General features: G+C 39.5%; 1 protein-coding gene across 5 annotated transcripts in view; it reads left to right on the top strand.

The window, feature by feature from the left end:
• tjp1a (tight junction protein 1a) overlaps positions 1-16,413 on the top strand; it is a 203,865-nt gene that overhangs the window by 128,624 nt on the left and 58,828 nt on the right. For all 5 annotated transcript variants that reach the window (XM_072282091.1, XM_072282094.1, XM_072282092.1 and 2 more), the window contains exons 7-10: positions 7,489-7,657; positions 8,016-8,163; positions 12,263-12,420; positions 12,770-12,872. In XM_072282091.1, coding sequence (XP_072138192.1) covers positions 7,489-7,657; positions 8,016-8,163; positions 12,263-12,420; positions 12,770-12,872 — 578 coding nt within the window. The remainder of the gene's footprint in view (positions 1-7,488; positions 7,658-8,015; positions 8,164-12,262; positions 12,421-12,769; positions 12,873-16,413) is intronic.

The raw sequence follows: 16,413 nt of genomic DNA, 5'->3' as shown, positions 1-16,413 counted from the left end.
GAAACCTTGTTGTCATCTATGTTGCTTGGTTTCACTTAGCATTCAAGCCCTGCCACAACTCTTGAGAATCATCACTGATTCAAGTTTGGTCCAGAATTGCCAGTTAACACACGAGATGACCTCTTGTATTTTACTTGGTCATCAGACCTGAATGCCACTGATGTGGCCCTCAGTAGATTGCTGATCTTATAGCTCAACTATTGCTTCTGGCTGGGGCAGTTTCTGAATGATTCTGTGGGGACACATTTGTCTATAAATGTTTTTATAAAATCAACTGTGGTGTATTCATTCAGATCCTTTGAGTCCTGGAACACTGCCCAGTCTACCCACTTAAGCAATCCTATAGTCACGCTTCTGCCTGTATGCAGGTAGGAGAATAGCCAAATGCTCAGATTGCAGGCATGGAACAGTAGACGTTCTTAATCATAGTGCAGCAGTGGTCAAGTGTGTCCCTGGTGTAGCAGGTGATATGTTGAGAGTAACTGGGCAGAGGTTTCTACAAACAAGCCTGATTGAAATCCCTGACAATGATTTGGAAGGTGTTAGGGAAGTTATTTCTTGTTTAGTGATCACTGTACTCAATACCTCGAGTGCCTGCTTTTGGTGGTATGTAAACCACAGGAAGGATCATGGAAGAGAACTCTCTTGTTAAGTAGAATGGTAGGTACTTAATCATTAGATGTTCCAGGTTGGGAGAACAAGAGTGTGACAAGACTGCTGATCTGAGCATCACACAGAGTTTATCGTGAAACACAGACCCCACCTTTTACCCTCTCTGAGTCAGCAGTCTGGTCCATCCTGTATATTGAGAAGCCCTAGGGTCTTATTGACGTATCCAACATGTCCAGAGTAAGCCATGTCTCCATGATACAGAGAACCCAGCAAACTCTCATTTCCCTCTGATATGGCAATCTTGCCCTTAGGTCATCAATCTTGTTCTCCAGCAACTGTGCATTTGCTTTCAAGATGCTGGGTAGAGGAAGTTTTTTTTTTAAATTTTATTTTTATTTGGATGAGGAATTCACAAGTATCATGTACTTTTTCCACACTTATAACCTTTTCCAGTTTTTTTTATATGTATAAAACTATAATTATTTATACATTCTTAAGTACACATTGAGATGATATAAAAGGAAATTAGACACTTAAATAGATAATTATGTACAGTGGTAATTCTAATCTATTAGGCTAAGTAATGGTATTAATTGTTAAGAAACATAGTAACAATAGTTTCCATAAATCTCTTCTGGACCATTTCTTCTGGTCCAAAATGTTGTATGTAAGCCTATGTAACAACCATTGTAGGTGTTTATATCCTAACTTGTTCATGCTTGCTCCTGCCCCCAGACATAATTATCCAATCCCTATGTACTTATTTACTTAATTTTATCATTTTTTATCCCTTTCCCAAATCTTTTCCTATACGTATTAATTCTCTATTTTCCAAAAGAAAACGAAAACAGTAAACATTTAGACTAGGGGTGCTTACATTAGCAATATTACTGTGTTGATGAGAAGAGCAGTATAAATCATTAGGAGAGTCATCTAAAGTCTGCTCGCATTGGGGTTATATATTCAATCCATTTATTCCAGATTTGATAAAATTTTTCTTTTTGAATTCTCAGGGAGTAAGTCAACTTTTCCATTTTAAATATTTCCAAGATAATTTCGTACCAATCTTCTAATGTAGGTGGTATTGGATTTAGCCATTTTCCAGTGATTGATTTCTTACTTGCCGCTAAGAGGGCCTGCAGCAACTTTATATCTTCCTTCTGTTCAAGAAACAATACATGCCCCAAATAGAGCGTCTCAAAGTTCAGAGGTATCTGGGACCTAAGTATCTTAACTAATGTTCTATGAATACTTTCCCAATATATACTTAATTTAGGGCAATCCCAGAAAATATGAAAATGATTTGCCTCCTTGGAGCCGCACCTTCTCCAACACATCACGTTTGTATCTCTATATTTTTCCTGATATGGGGTCTTGAAGTATCTTATAATATTTTTCCAACAGTGTTCTCTCCAAGTCAAAGAATTAGTCGAGGACCATTGAAAGCTGCAGATTTTCCCCCATGCCTCCTCTGAAAGTACCAACCCCGCTTCTTTCTCCCACTTCTCTTTAATATACAATGTGTTTACATTTTTAGCATGGGAGAGTGCATTATATAATTGAGAAACTGATTTACTAGGTATTGAACTGCAAGCCGAATTCAGGATCTTGAAAAATTCTAATTCTACTGTTGATAGGTCTGTATATCTACAACTTTGGTTAACATAGTTTCGTACTTGAAGGTACCTAAAAAAGTCATTGTGTTCTAGGCCATGTTTGTCCTGCAGGATTTGGAATCTTTGTAATACTCTTTTATCTATAAATGAGAGGTAGGTTGTAAAACCTTTCTTTATCCATAATTTAAATCTTTTATCTCCTCTGTTGGGAAGGAATTCGGTATCATATGCACACCATCTGAAGAGTTTTAACATGTTATTAATTCCACACGAATTAATCACCTTCTGCCATACTTTTAATGTAAGATTTATCCAGCTGTTTTTAAATTTTTCCAATTGGGCCATCAATCCTTTGTCAGCTGTTGAGGCCTGTAGAGGAAAACTGTCAACTAATCCAAATTCTATTTCCTTCCATCTAGCCTTATATTCCCTATTACACCAATATAATAGAGGGGTTATCTGTGAGGCATAAAAATAATTTCTCAAGCAAGGTAGAACCATACCTCCTCCTCCCTTCCCTAACTGTAAGGTGTTATATCGAATTCTAGGTTTCTTTCCTTGCCAAATGAAGCGGGAAATCCATTTGTCCCATTCCCTGAATTGATTATCATCCACCTCCACAGGTAAAGTACGGAAAAGATGCAGTAACCGAGGAAGAATATTCATTTTTATAGTATTTATCCTTGAATTTAAACTTAAAAAGGGGATAAGATTCCATCTATGCATATCTGCTTTTATCTCTGAGATTAATGGCCCATAATTTACCTGTGACAGCATTGAAAGATCCTTCGGCAGGGTTATTCCTAAATATTTTAATGATTTAGCTTCCCACTTAAGATCGTATGTATCCTGCAATTTTTTGGATGGTGTATAATTTAGGGACATAACCTGTGTTTTCTTTACCTGATAACCTGATAACCTGATATTTTCCCAAAGTCATCCAACAGTGTAAACAATCCTATAAATGATTTTTCTGGTTCACTCAGATAGACCAAAACATCATCTGCGACTAACGCCACTTTCTGTTCCTGCCACCTTGATACCTTTTACGATTTCGCTCTGTCTTATTAGTTGGGCAAGCGGTTCAATATATAGCGCAAAAAGGAGAGGAGAAATTGGGCATCCCTGTCTAGTGCCTCTCTCTAAGATGAAAGAGTTAGAGAGGTCCCCATTTATCTTAATTCGGGCTGTAGGGCTGTCATATAGAGTCTGAATTACTTTAATAAACTTTTCTTGAAAGCCGAATCTTCCTAACACTCTGCATAGGAATGCCCAACTAACCGAATCAAAAGCTTTCTCAGCATCTAATCCTACTACCATTGTCTCTGTCTCGTTCTTATTAACCTGTTCTAATATGTGTAGAGTTCTCCTTATGTTGTCCTGTGTTTGTCTTTGTTGAATAAATCCAGTCTGGTCTAAATGGATTAGGCCAGGTAAAAGCTTTTCCAACCTGCGCGCTAATATAGATGTAAATAGTTAGTAATCTAAATTAAGAACACTAATTGGCCGATAATTGCCACATTCTAGTTTATCTTTACCCTCTTCAGGAATAACTGAAATAATTGCTTCTCTCCAGGAAGGTGGAGTTTCTCCTCTCTGCAAGATCCAATTAAAGGTGTTAAGTAGTAATGGGGCTAACTGTGTCTTCAGGGACTTGTACCACTCTGAGGTAAACCCATCAGAACCCGGGGACTTTCCAGCCTTTAACCTAGAGATGGCCATGTTCAGTTCTTTGGCAGTTACTGGTTCTAATAAACTTTCATTTTGAAAATCTATAAGTTTAGGTAGATGTAAAGAATTCAATAAACTGTCTATATAGGGCTCACTGGGGGCCCGGGGTTGGGAGTACCGCTCTCGATAATATGTTTCAAAACTCTTGAATTTTCCCTGTTGTATTCTCCACAAGCTTTGTCTTTGGATTCTTTATTTTATGAATTGTATTGTCTGCTTGTTGTTTTTGTAATTTATATGCTAATAATCTAGCTGATTTACCTCCTACTTCATAATTCTTTTGTCTCAGGTAAAGAAAATTTCTTTGAGTTTCCAGTGTATAAATATCGTCAATTTCACTTTGCAATTTCCTAATTTCCTGTTTTAGATTTGAATTACTTTTGTTGCTATCTACAACTTGAAGTTGTTTTAATTTTCCTTGAAGGTCTGCTAATTTTTGTGCATTGATTTTTTTCATGTGAGTGGTAATGGAAATAATTTTCCCTCTCAGTACAGCTTTCAATGTATCCCATAAGATCACTGGTGATGTTTCTCCCGTGTCATTAAGGTCTAGATATTCTTTGATTTCTCCCCTTAATCTCTCCATTACTTTCGGGTTATTGAGTATATGTGAGTTTAGCCGCCATAGTGTTTTCCTCATTTTCCTTTCCAGTATTAGAGACATAGAGACTGGGCTATGATCCGACAGATCAATTGTTGCAATATTACTGTTTTTTATCCTGAGTCTATCTGTATTAAAGATAAAGAAATAGTCTATCCTTGAATAGGCTGAATGAGGGAAAGAGTAATGTGTATAATCTTTACTAGTGGGGTGTAATTCCCTCCACACATCTATAATTCCCAACTCCTCCATCAATAAATTCATTTTCCGAGTCAGAGGTTTATTCTGAGTAACTATTCTTGAAGAATCTAATATAGTATTTAATCTAATATTAAAATCCCCTCCACAAATTACTACCCCTTGAGAACTGACCGTTAGGTCAAAAATATGACCATTCACAACCTGGAGGAGCATAAACATTCAGCAGTGTTATTTCTGTACCTTCTATTCTTCCTGTAATTTTTACAAACCGTCCATCTTTGTCTTTAGTCTCTGAAATATGTTCATAATTAAGAGTACTTGATACTAAAGTAGCTACCCCTCTTTTGTGATTCAATTTATATGATGAATAAAATACATGCTTAAAGCCCATTCTTTTTAATTTTCCATGTTCAGATTGGCTCATATGTGTTTCCTGGAGGAAAGCTATTTGTGCCCTCTCTTTTTTCAATTTAGACATAATCTTATTTCTTTTAATTGGATTCAAAACCCCATTAACATTATAGGAAATTATTTTTACCAATTCAGTTTGCATTTTTCTCTAGTAGAAAAAAACTCTCCTTTTCTTACCAAACAGTAAGCAATCCCTTCTCAACAGTAAACCAAGACATATAACCACACCCTAGACATTTTTGAACGTATAACATTTGAACATTTTTTCCGACTTCCCACAGTGAGGCCTGAGCACCGACCCGCCTCAGTTCAGAGGGATAACCTCTATCTTCACCCTGTGTTAGAGGGCCCTCAGCAGTTTGAATAATCATAGAGAATTTTCTCCTATTTATGTCTCGACCATATTGCTATCATTCAAGTTATTCCGTCTAGTTTATTTTCAGATACCAGCTTTCATTTTACCTTTAAGTCCGAATTGCTCTTTTCAGTCATTTCTCTTAATTAATCTGTGTTCGCTGTACATTCGCGTCTGAATATTTGCAGCTTTTCCTTGTAGCTTGACACTCTGGTTCGTGTGGAGCGTCCTCGCCCCACTAACTGCCACGACTTCTGCCGAATCCTCTCCAGTATCGACTCTGGTTGGGTGATAACTTTAATAGGTAGTCCCCGGTCCGCTAGGTCCAACGTTGCCTCCTCCACCGTAGCATAAGTTTTTGTCCCTTCGTCGTAAAAGACTCTCAGCCGAGCTGGATACAGGGTCTGGAATCTGATGTTGTTTTCCTTCAGGACTCTCCGTGTTTCCGTATATTCCTTCTGTCTGGCAAGAATCCCCGGTGCGTAGTCGTGGTCTAAACTGATTTTACAGTTGTTCCACATGAAACCTTTCTTTTGCCATGCCTGTTTAAGCACCTCTTCCTTCGTTCTGTAACTGAGAAATCTGACCAGAATCGATCTGGGCTGGGCGCCTGCCGGAGGCTGTGGTGCCAACGCGCGGTGAGCCCTTTCTATCTGTAGGTCTTTTGCGGCCAGTATATCAAGGTTCTCTCTAAGCAGCTTCTCCACGAAGGGAATCATCAACCCGGGTTTACCTTCGGTTCCTTCGGGAACTCCGTAGATCCTCACATTTTCCCTTCTTGAGCGGCTTTCTTGATCTATTAGTTTCCACTGGAGCTGGTCTTGTAGCTTCAGCATTTCTGCTATCACTTCCTCTGCGTTTTGTAGCTTCTCTTCAATTCCAACAATCCTCGCTTCGGCTTCATCTATCCGCGAGTTAGTTTTTACTATTTCTCCTTTAATATCTTCCAGCTGTTTGCTGTTATCTTGTCGGAACTCGCAAATCCCTCCGAGAATCAAAGACAGAGTCACCGATTCCCTCTCATTCTCTCCGTCCTGGCTTGCCATGGGGGAGCTAGGCCCGTTGCCTTGCTGCGTCTCTTTGTGTTTATCAGCCTTCGGAGTGGACTTTTTAATCTTGTTCTTAGACATCATCCTTGCCCCTTTTATTAACATGGTTATGCAATATTAAGTATTTGTCTAAATTCGATTTTGGGGCAGTTTACCTTCTTTTTTGTCGAGAGACCCTTTCCTTATGCCGCCATTCCCTTGATGACCTGGAAGTCGGGTAGAGGAAGTTTATTGCCCCTTTATTTCAGCCTGGCTTGGAGTCCTCCTCTCCAGCCTCTTTTTCAGCTGAGGCGATATACCTTCATCCACTCAAAGCATGCCTGAGAGTTAAGTCTGATGAGTCCTGCAGAAGATTGTGAAATCACTAGTTCACTAAGATGGTTAAAATGTACTTAAAGGGAAATTACAGACTTCAGATTTCACTGAGAGTTTAGAGGTTTTGTAAGCTGCCCACAATATGTTGTCATGGTTCACCAACAGCATCTTGCCAATCTTGTGTGAAAGATGCCCAAATGAATAAGGTCTTGATTTCACACTGTCTGGTGACTCTGCATTGGATGGGAATTTTGTCTGTTGTTTTTGGTGTAACATAAAAATGTCTTGGTTTGTTCTTAAAATTAATTCAACAAAATTTTAAAATTCTAACTCCGTCCAAAAAGCTGCTGTGGGCCGAGTTTGTTGCATTATTGTGATTACAGTTTTGTGCTGGTGTCGATAAAGGAGAATGCTCTACTCCTTCAGTAGAATGCTTTCTATACAAATTCAGGAACTAAGTTGTAAAGACATTATTTTAACAGTGTGTCATAGAGCATGCTATTGTCTTCCTGTAACTGCTGCTTTTAGATAAGGTCCGTGCTATTTATGGTTAGTCTCCAAACTCTGAATTACCATGATTCCTTTGTTCCATTACAGATCAATGGCACTGTTACAGAAAACATGTCACTGGGAGATGCAAAGAAACTAATCGAAAGATCAAAGGGCAAGCTTAAAATGGTGGTACAGAGAGATGAGAGAGCCACGCTCTTAAATGTGCCTGATTTGGACGACAGTATTCCTTCAGCAAATGCTTCTGAAAGAGATGGTCAGTATATGAACGGATGATCTTTTAGGGACCAGACTGGTATTCCTTTTGCTCCTGGCTTTGGAATGCAAGTGACACAGTGAGCAGTAATATAATGTGTTTCTCAGATTGATACAGAACAGGCAATGCATAATCTGCTGTAGACCTTGGTCAGTTTAAGTGATAAACCAGCCTTGGATGGACACACCCACTGTCAAATAGGTTCACTGAGGGAGCTGAGTAATTCCTAGGTGCACATGTGATACTGACCCATCCAGTGCTGGCTGCAGACTAGTTGTATGTCAGTGGAGGTTCATTTGTTTGCATGTGGAGTTTTGCTTAAAGGAACAGCACAAGAGCATGTGAATCTTGTTTTTAGATATTTCAGAAATCCATTCGCTGGTGTCCGAACATTCTAACCCTTCAAATGAGAGGCCACAACTGCGCAGCCGTTCTCGCTCACCTGATAAACGGTCAGACTGGTCTGACCAATCGCACCATTCTCCACAGCCAATCAGCAATGGAAGGTAGACCATGAACTTTACCGGGGTGGGTGGGGGGGGAGCATTAGAGGGCTTGTGTTATCAAAATTTGTACTGAACTCAGAGTCTTTAGTAGCCTTGGTAGATTGCATTATTTTTGGATAATCAGGTCGTGTAACTTCTTGTACAATGGGGATGTCAATCATTTGGGTTGATCTTTAATTAACTAACAGGACAACTTTCAGTCATACAAAATTCAGTGCAGAAGTTGCTGAAGCCCTTTGTGCTTGTGCAATCTGGTCTGGAAACGGCCACTATAATCCTTTGCATCACAGCACTGAACTGGCATTGCCCTCATCATTGTTTGGCTAGCGCAGATAGGCAACAGAACATCTCAGCTTTTTCTCTTGGATTTGGGATCAGCTGGCTGGCACTTAAGATATTTGTGCTGGGAAACTTTGGCAATGGCTTAAGGTCAAGATTGTTTCATGTCATTTCCAGCACACAGGTGTAAGGGGAACAAAATGATTGTCCAGAACTGATGTAGCACAAAAAATACAATAAGATAAAGAACACAATAATAATAAAAAGAACTATATAAATACACAAGATAGGTTTTATACATTTAATTTATGATCATAAAGTGACTCGAGGTTCAAAAGTGTCTGTACATAAGGTGACAGGAAATGATAAAGTAGTGGTAGTTGAGGGTGTGGAGGGTTGGTTAGTGATTGAAGGTGTAGATCAGCCTAACTGCTAGGGGAAAGTAACTGTTTTTGAGTCTGGTGGTCCTGGTGTGGATGTTACACAGCCTTCCTGGTGGATGTGGGACAAACATACCATGAGCAGGGTTGGTGGGATCCTTCATTACGTTACTGGCCTTTCTCTGGCATCTTGCTGTATATATGTCTTTGTTGGGTAGATTGGTGCCAGTGATGCTGAGCAGTTTTGACTACCCATTGTAGAGCTTTCCTATTCACTGCATTGTAGCTACTGTATCATGCAGTGATGCAGAGGTCCACATGTGCCTAAAGTCCACAGTGCACAAAAGGTAACCACCTTAAGATTGTTATACCTTGGAGCAAAATGCAGAAGGGCAATATAATTTTTTTGTGTATTTTGAGTAGACAAGTATTTTTCTTTGTAGTAAGTTTGGATTAGTAGAGAGCCAGTGGATAAGGATCAGCTGGATGTAATTTCTCAGCCTCCTCCAGAGACGGTGGGAAGTTTGGTTTCCATTTTTCCTTCATCTCACACTTCAGTTCCTTAAATTCAATTCTACTGGAAAATGTGTTGATTTTCAGTTTGTAAAATTCAGCAGCTAACATGGTGGTTTTCCTCTTTGACTCTCCATTAATATGTTGTGCTCCACAGGACTGACATGTTGCCTAGAGAGCACTTGTTGCATTTCGAGTCCTGTAGATTTTTCACTTCTTGATGCATGAATGCATGCTTCTAACTGCATAGAAAAGGTTAAGTTTTAAATCTTGTGCCTCAGTTTCCTGCCTTTGTTCAGGACAGGGTCTGTTAGGCTGTAAGTTCTGTACTTAGAGCTTGGGAAACGCTCTATTTTTGGCTCAGTTACAGTGTGACACCAGTGTACAAAGATTAGCTGACTATGGTTTGAAAGGAGGTTGAAGAATGTAGATCTACTTGTTTCAGGACTGTAAGTTGGTGAATACCATTTTCTATTCGTTCTGCATCAAGGAAAGATACAAGTGTGAAAACTAAACAGTGGAGAAACTGTGTCGAGCAGCAGGGTAAAGAAACCGCTGACTGACTGAGACCCTGCATCAGGGCTTGGTCTTAATTTGAAACCTCAGATGCTGTTTCTCCAGCTGTTTTTAGCTCCAGATTCCAGCAGCAGCATTCTCTTTTGTCCAAGATAGAAATGTCTTGTGGATGTGTACACCTACTGGTATTCCTCTGCTTAATATTTAAGAGTTCAGAAGTAGGACATGGATATGCTCAACATCTAACAATAACCAGGCTAAAATAACCCAATGGTGTCAAATTATGTAAGCCTGCAGAGAAATGTGATTGAGCTGCTGCTGCTTATTGAGTTGTTTCCTGGGTATTTGTTATTTGTGTAAATTTTCAACAAGTATGTCTCTCTCATGTTGCAACTGACAATTTATTTCTGAATCCATTTTGCTGCTATTGCCGTTCCATTTGAGCAGCTATGGTTTATGGTTGATATAGCCAGATTTGTGTGTATTGAGTCTCCCTTTCCAAAGTTCTATTATAGTTTTAAGGCTGCAGAGATGTCTGAATTTACTTGTTTGAGTGTGGATGACTGTTTAAATATTATTTTCTGTAATTTCCCATCAAAACTAATTGGATCAGGCAGCTGAAAATGCATCATTATAAGCTCCGTTTTCATACGGTGGAGTGTATCTGCTAATAGCGCCTGCTTCCTGTCCCTTGACTACACACAATTTGCTGCATCCACCTTCCTGCCTGGTGATCAGATTCCGAAACTGTTTGATTCTCTAGGTCATTGTCACAAAACTCCCTATGCCTATCTCATTTACAGAAACTATTTCTTTAAGATGAAAATTAAAGTAGCAGTTTGCTTTTAGAAATTAAAATCCAATTTACTTTTTCAAAGTTGGAAATCTGTGTGAAGTTCCTCTTAATTCGACCTGTGGACATTGTGTTTTCTGAGTAAGCAGCCCCGCCTTATGGTAGGACAGATCACTGCGACTGCTTGAGAAAAGGGCTTTCTCAATGTAGTTCTGATGTTTCACCGCATTGTTAGTTTGGTGAGTAGTTCTTATTGGATTTGCTACACTACAAAATCCCTTTTCAGAAGCAACTGATTCAAAGCACCAAGTATTTTTGGCAAGTAATTTCCTGGCACACTGCATTGATGAAGCTAAATTGATCTTGTATCTTGGCAAATGACAATGCAGGAAATTTTTTTAAACCTTGGTAGAGGTTTTTAAACCTCGGAAGAGACTTCAATAGAGTGGACAGCCAGAGTCTTTTTGTCCAGGATGGAGGTGGCTAACATATTTTAATGTGATTGGATGTGCACACAAAGAACAGTGGGTATATGGAATGTGTTGCCAGGGATGGCGGTAGATGGGACATTTAAGAGATATCTCAGGTAGGGACATCGGGTGATTGAAAAATGGAGGGCTATGTGGGTGGGAAGGATTAGATTGATTTAGAGTAGGTTTAAAGGTCGGCACAACATTTTCGGCCGAAGGGCCTGTACTGTGACGTACTATTATATGTTCTTACCTCAAAAGTCCTGTATAATAGGAACTATTTTGTGTAGCTGGAAGTCAAAGACCTGCAGTTACTACAAACTATGAGTTGGAGAATCCTTCTGACCACTGCTTCCTGATGATTTTTTGGTCCATTAGCCACATTCTGTCTGTATCTTTTTCTGCTTTGCCTTTTGCAGTATCTGTCTAAATGCCGTGATTGGACAGCTTTAATGTATCTTAATGTAACTTGCTGCCACCTCTGGCAGCAAGTTCGACATATCAATCACTCCCTTAGATTTCCTTTAAAACTTTGTTTGATACCCTACCGTGGTGAGGGTGATTGACCATCCGTGCCTCTCACAATCTCTCATATAATTCTGATCACCCCTCAGCCTCCTTCACCCCAGGGTAAACAAGCCTAGCCTATCAATTTCCCCCCAGAACTGAAGTAATCTAAGCAGCATCTGGTGAAATTCCTCAGCACTACTTTGTCTGATCCTTTTGAACATAGGTCACCTGTCACATTGCTGTCAATTAGAGCAGTGGCTATACTTGAAGTGTTGCACTGTGAGATACTTCTATGTGTGCCTAATTTATTCTATATGCCTTTGCTGAGAGTAGGTTGACTGTTAATGTTATGAGGCTTGGAAGTTCAGTTTGTAATAATTCACAGGGTTCACCCTATGACTGTAGTCCACTGACCTGCTGAACACAAACACGAGGAAATCTGTAGGTGCTGGAAATTCAAGCAACACACACACACAAAATGCTGGTGAACACAGCCGGCCAGGCAGCATCTATAGGAAGAGGTACAGTTGACATTTCGGGCCAAGACCCTTCGTCAGGACTGAAAGCATGTGGTTTGTGATTGCAGGGTTTTGCTGCTGAATGAAGCAAAATGGCAAATTCTGTATTTATTTTCTTAGTCAAAAGCCCCATGAAGATGATATGAGCAGAGGACCCAAACCAGGAGCAGTTTCAACACCAGTGAAAAGCACAGAGGAGATTTTTGCAGTTAAAGCTGTTGAAGAGCCGGTCACTGCAGTGGAAGAGAGGACAGAGAAACAAGCTCCTCCATTGCCAGGTCTGCTCATAATTATGATTGCTTTGAAAGCAGGTGATAATTTTTTGAGTGTTCGGTTGGGATGGATTCCATTAGCGTTCAGTAGGTATAACTAATTGCAAATGAGTGAACCAAAGGGCCTGGACTGTTTATCTCTGATCTAACCTGTTAATTCTGGTATCTGTCACTAAGTCAAATGCTGTTATAAAGTGACATTGGGTTTATATTGAGAGATACACTGCATGTTTCTAAATTTGCAGAACTTTTTAGTTGCTCACCTTTAATGTTGTTTAAAGCACACAGTGAGAGACTGTTATTTATGCTGAAAGAATGGTTTTCCATATGGCATTAACTTGACCTGTGTCTGCAGAGCCAAAGCCAGTGTATGCTCAACCTGGCCAGCCTGATGTGGATTTGCCCGTCAGTCCATCTGCACCAATTCCAAACTCGACGCATGACGATGGAATGTTGAGGTAATTCAGCTCAGGCACATTGCCTTTGGTTGGTTTGTGCAGGCTTGGTGTAAGTTTTCTGTCCTGTGCATTGATTTGCAGCATGCTACTCCATTGGCTGTGAGAGGGATCCTGTATGTGTATAGAATGGAGCTTTAGATCATGTTCTGTGGGGCTTTCAAATTTCAAAAACGAGTAAATAGTACAGTGTTAACTGAATAAACATTTGAAGTGAAAATGTGGGGTTTATGCTTATCTCAATGAAAACCAATTTTGCAGTGAGGGACCAAGACGAATTTCCATGCAGGAGTTAATTGTGTCCATTGTCTGCTGGATGCATTTTTGTAGTAAGTTGCATTAGTTTTTTTTAATGGAAGGCTTCTCTGATGTGAGAGAGATGGAAATAGAGATGGTCTACAACAGTTGTGTGAGGCGTTAACTCTAATACAGAGCAAAAGGGTGTTTCATCTTTATCTGTGCCTTAGAAAATTCACAGAAAATGGAATGTGAATGTAGAAAGAACTTTTGGAAGAGAAGCTCTGAGCTTGTAACTGAAATTCAAATGTGTGTTTGATTTCTTTGCCTGTTATTTGGACAGGTCTTGTCACCAGCACAGTGAGCTGTTTACTGTTTACCTCTGCTGCAACCTTAGGTGCATTTTGAATTATATTTTATTAATTTTGTATAAGATTTTGGGCGGGGACTTCCGGGTCATCAAGGGAATGGCGGCGTAAGGAAAAGGTCTCTCGACAAAAAAGAAGGTAAACTGCCCCATAATCAAATTTAGACAAATACTTAATATTGCATAACTATATTAATAAAAGGGGCAAGGATGATGTCTAAGAACAAGATTAAAAAGTCTGCTCCGAAGGCTGATAAACATAAAGAGACGCAGCAAGGCGACGGGCCTAGCTCCCCCACGGCAAGCCAGGACGGAGATAATGAGGGGGAATCAGTGACTCTGTCCTTGATTCTCGGAGAGATTTGCGAGTTCCGACAAGATAACAGCAAACAGCTGGAAGATATTAAAGGAGAAATAGTAAAAACTAACTCGCGGATAGATGAAGCCGAAGCGAGGATTGTTGGAATTGAAGAGAAGCTACAAAACGCAGAGGAGGTGATAGCAGAAAGACCAGCTCCAGTGGAAACTAATAGATCAAGAAGGCCGCTCGAGAAGGGAAAATGTGAGGATTTACGGAGTTCCCGAAGGAACTGAAGGTAAACCCGGATTGATGATTCCCTTCATGGAGAAGCTACTTAGAGAGAACCTTGATATACTGGCCGCAAAAGACCTACAGATAGAAAGAGCTCACCGTGCGTTGGCACCACAGCCTCCAGCAGGCACCCAGCCCAGATCGATTCTGGTCAGATTTCTCAGTTACAGAACGAAGGAAGAGGTGCTTAAAAGGGCATGGTAAAAGAAAGGTTTCATGTGGAACAACTGTAAAATCAGTTTAGACCACGACTACGCACCGGGGATTCTTGCCAGACGGAAGGAATATACGGAAACACGGAGAGTCCTGAAGGAAAACAACATCAGATTCCAGACCCTGTATCCAGCTCGGCTGAGAGTCTTTTACGACGAAGGGACAAAAACTTATGCTACGGTGGAGGAGGCAACGTTGGACCTGGCGGACCGGGGACTACCTATTAAAGTTATCACCCAACCGGAGTCGCTACTGGAGAGGATTCGGCAGAAGTCGTGGCAGTTAGTGCGGCGAGGAGGCTCCACACGAACAAGAGTGTCAAACTACAAGGAAAAGCTGCAAATATTCAGACGCAGAGAACACAGATTAATTAAGAGAAATGACTGAAAAGAGTAAATCGGACTTAAAGGTAAAATGAAAACTGGTAACTGAAAATAAACTAGACGGAATAACTTGAATGATAGCAATATGGTCGAGACATAAATAGGAGAAAATTCTCTATGATTATTCAAACTGCTGAGGGCCCTCTAACACAGGGTGAAGATAGAGGTTATCCCTCTGAACTGAGGCGGGTCGGTGCTCAGGCCTCAATGTGGGAAGTCGGGAAAAATTTTCAAATGTTGCACGTTCAAAAATGTCTAGGGTGTGGTTATATGTCTTGGTTTACTGTTGAGAAGGGATTGCTTACTGTTTGGTTAGAAAAGGAGAGTTTTTTTTTCTACTAGAGAAAAATGCAAACTGAATTGGTAAAAATAATTTCCTATAATGTTAATGGGGTTTTGAATCCAATTAAAAGAAATAAGATTATGTCTAAATTGAAAAAAGAGAGGGCACAAATAGCTTTCCTCCAGGAAACACATATGAGCCAATCTGAACATGGAAAATTAAAAAGAATGGGCTTTAAGCATGTATTTTATACATCATATAAATTGAGTCACAAAAGAGGGGTAGCTACTTTAATATCAAGTACTCTTAATTATGAACATATTTCAGAAACTAGAGACAAAGAAGGACGGTTCGTAAAAATCACAGGAAGAATAGAAGGTACAGAAATAACATTGCTGAATGTTTATGCTCCTCCAGGTTGTGAATGGTCATTTTATAGACACATTTTTGACCTAATGGTCAGTTCTCAAGGGGTAGTAATTTGTGGAGGGGATTTTAATATTAGATTAAATCCTATATTAGATTCTTCAAGAATAGTTACTCAGAATAAACCTCTGACTCGGAAAGTGAATTCATTGATGGAGGAGTTGGGAATTATAGATGTCTGGAGGGAAATACACCCTACTAGTAAAGATTATACATATTACTCTTTCCCTCATTCAGCCTATTCAAGGATAGACTATTTCTTTATCTTTAATACAGATAGACTCAGGATAAAAAACTGTAATATTGCAACAATTGATCTGTCAGATCATAGCCCAGTCTCTATGTCTCTAATCCTGGAAAGGAAAATGAAGAAAACACTATGGAGGCTAAACTCACATATACTCAATAACCCGAAAGTAATGGAGAGATTAAGGGGAGAAATCAAAGAATATCTAGACCTTAATGACACAGGAGAAACATCACCAGTGATCTTATGGGATACATTGAAAGCTGTACTGAGAGGGAAAATTATTTCCATTACCACTCACATGAAAAAAATCAATGCACAAAAATTAGCAGACCTTCAAGGAAAATTAAAACAACTTCAAGTTGTAGATAGCAACAAAAGTAATTCAAATCGAAAACAGGAAATTAGGAAATTGCAAAGTGAAATTGACGATATTTATACGTTGGAAACTCAAAGAAATTTTCTTTACCTGAGACAAAAGAATTATGAAGTAGGAGGTAAATCAGCTAGATTATTAGCATATAAATTACGAAAACAACAAGCAGACAATACAATTCATGAAATAAAGAATCCAAAGACAAAGCTTGTGGAGAGTACAATAGGGAAAATTCAAGAGAGTTTTGAAACATATTATCGAGAGCTGTACTCCCAACCCCGGGCCCCCAATGAGCCCTATATAGACAGTGTATTGAATTTTTTAGATCTACCTAAACTTACAGATTTACAAAATGAAAGTTTATTAGAACCAGTAACTGTCAAAGAACTGAACGTGGCCATCTCTAGGTTAAAGGCTGGA

Source organism: Mobula birostris, chromosome 18 (assembly GCF_030028105.1).
Source record: "Mobula birostris isolate sMobBir1 chromosome 18, sMobBir1.hap1, whole genome shotgun sequence".
Taxonomy (NCBI): domain Eukaryota; kingdom Metazoa; phylum Chordata; class Chondrichthyes; order Myliobatiformes; family Myliobatidae; genus Mobula; species Mobula birostris.
Note: the sequence above shows the minus strand (reverse complement) of the source record. Positions and strands in the feature narration are given on the sequence as shown.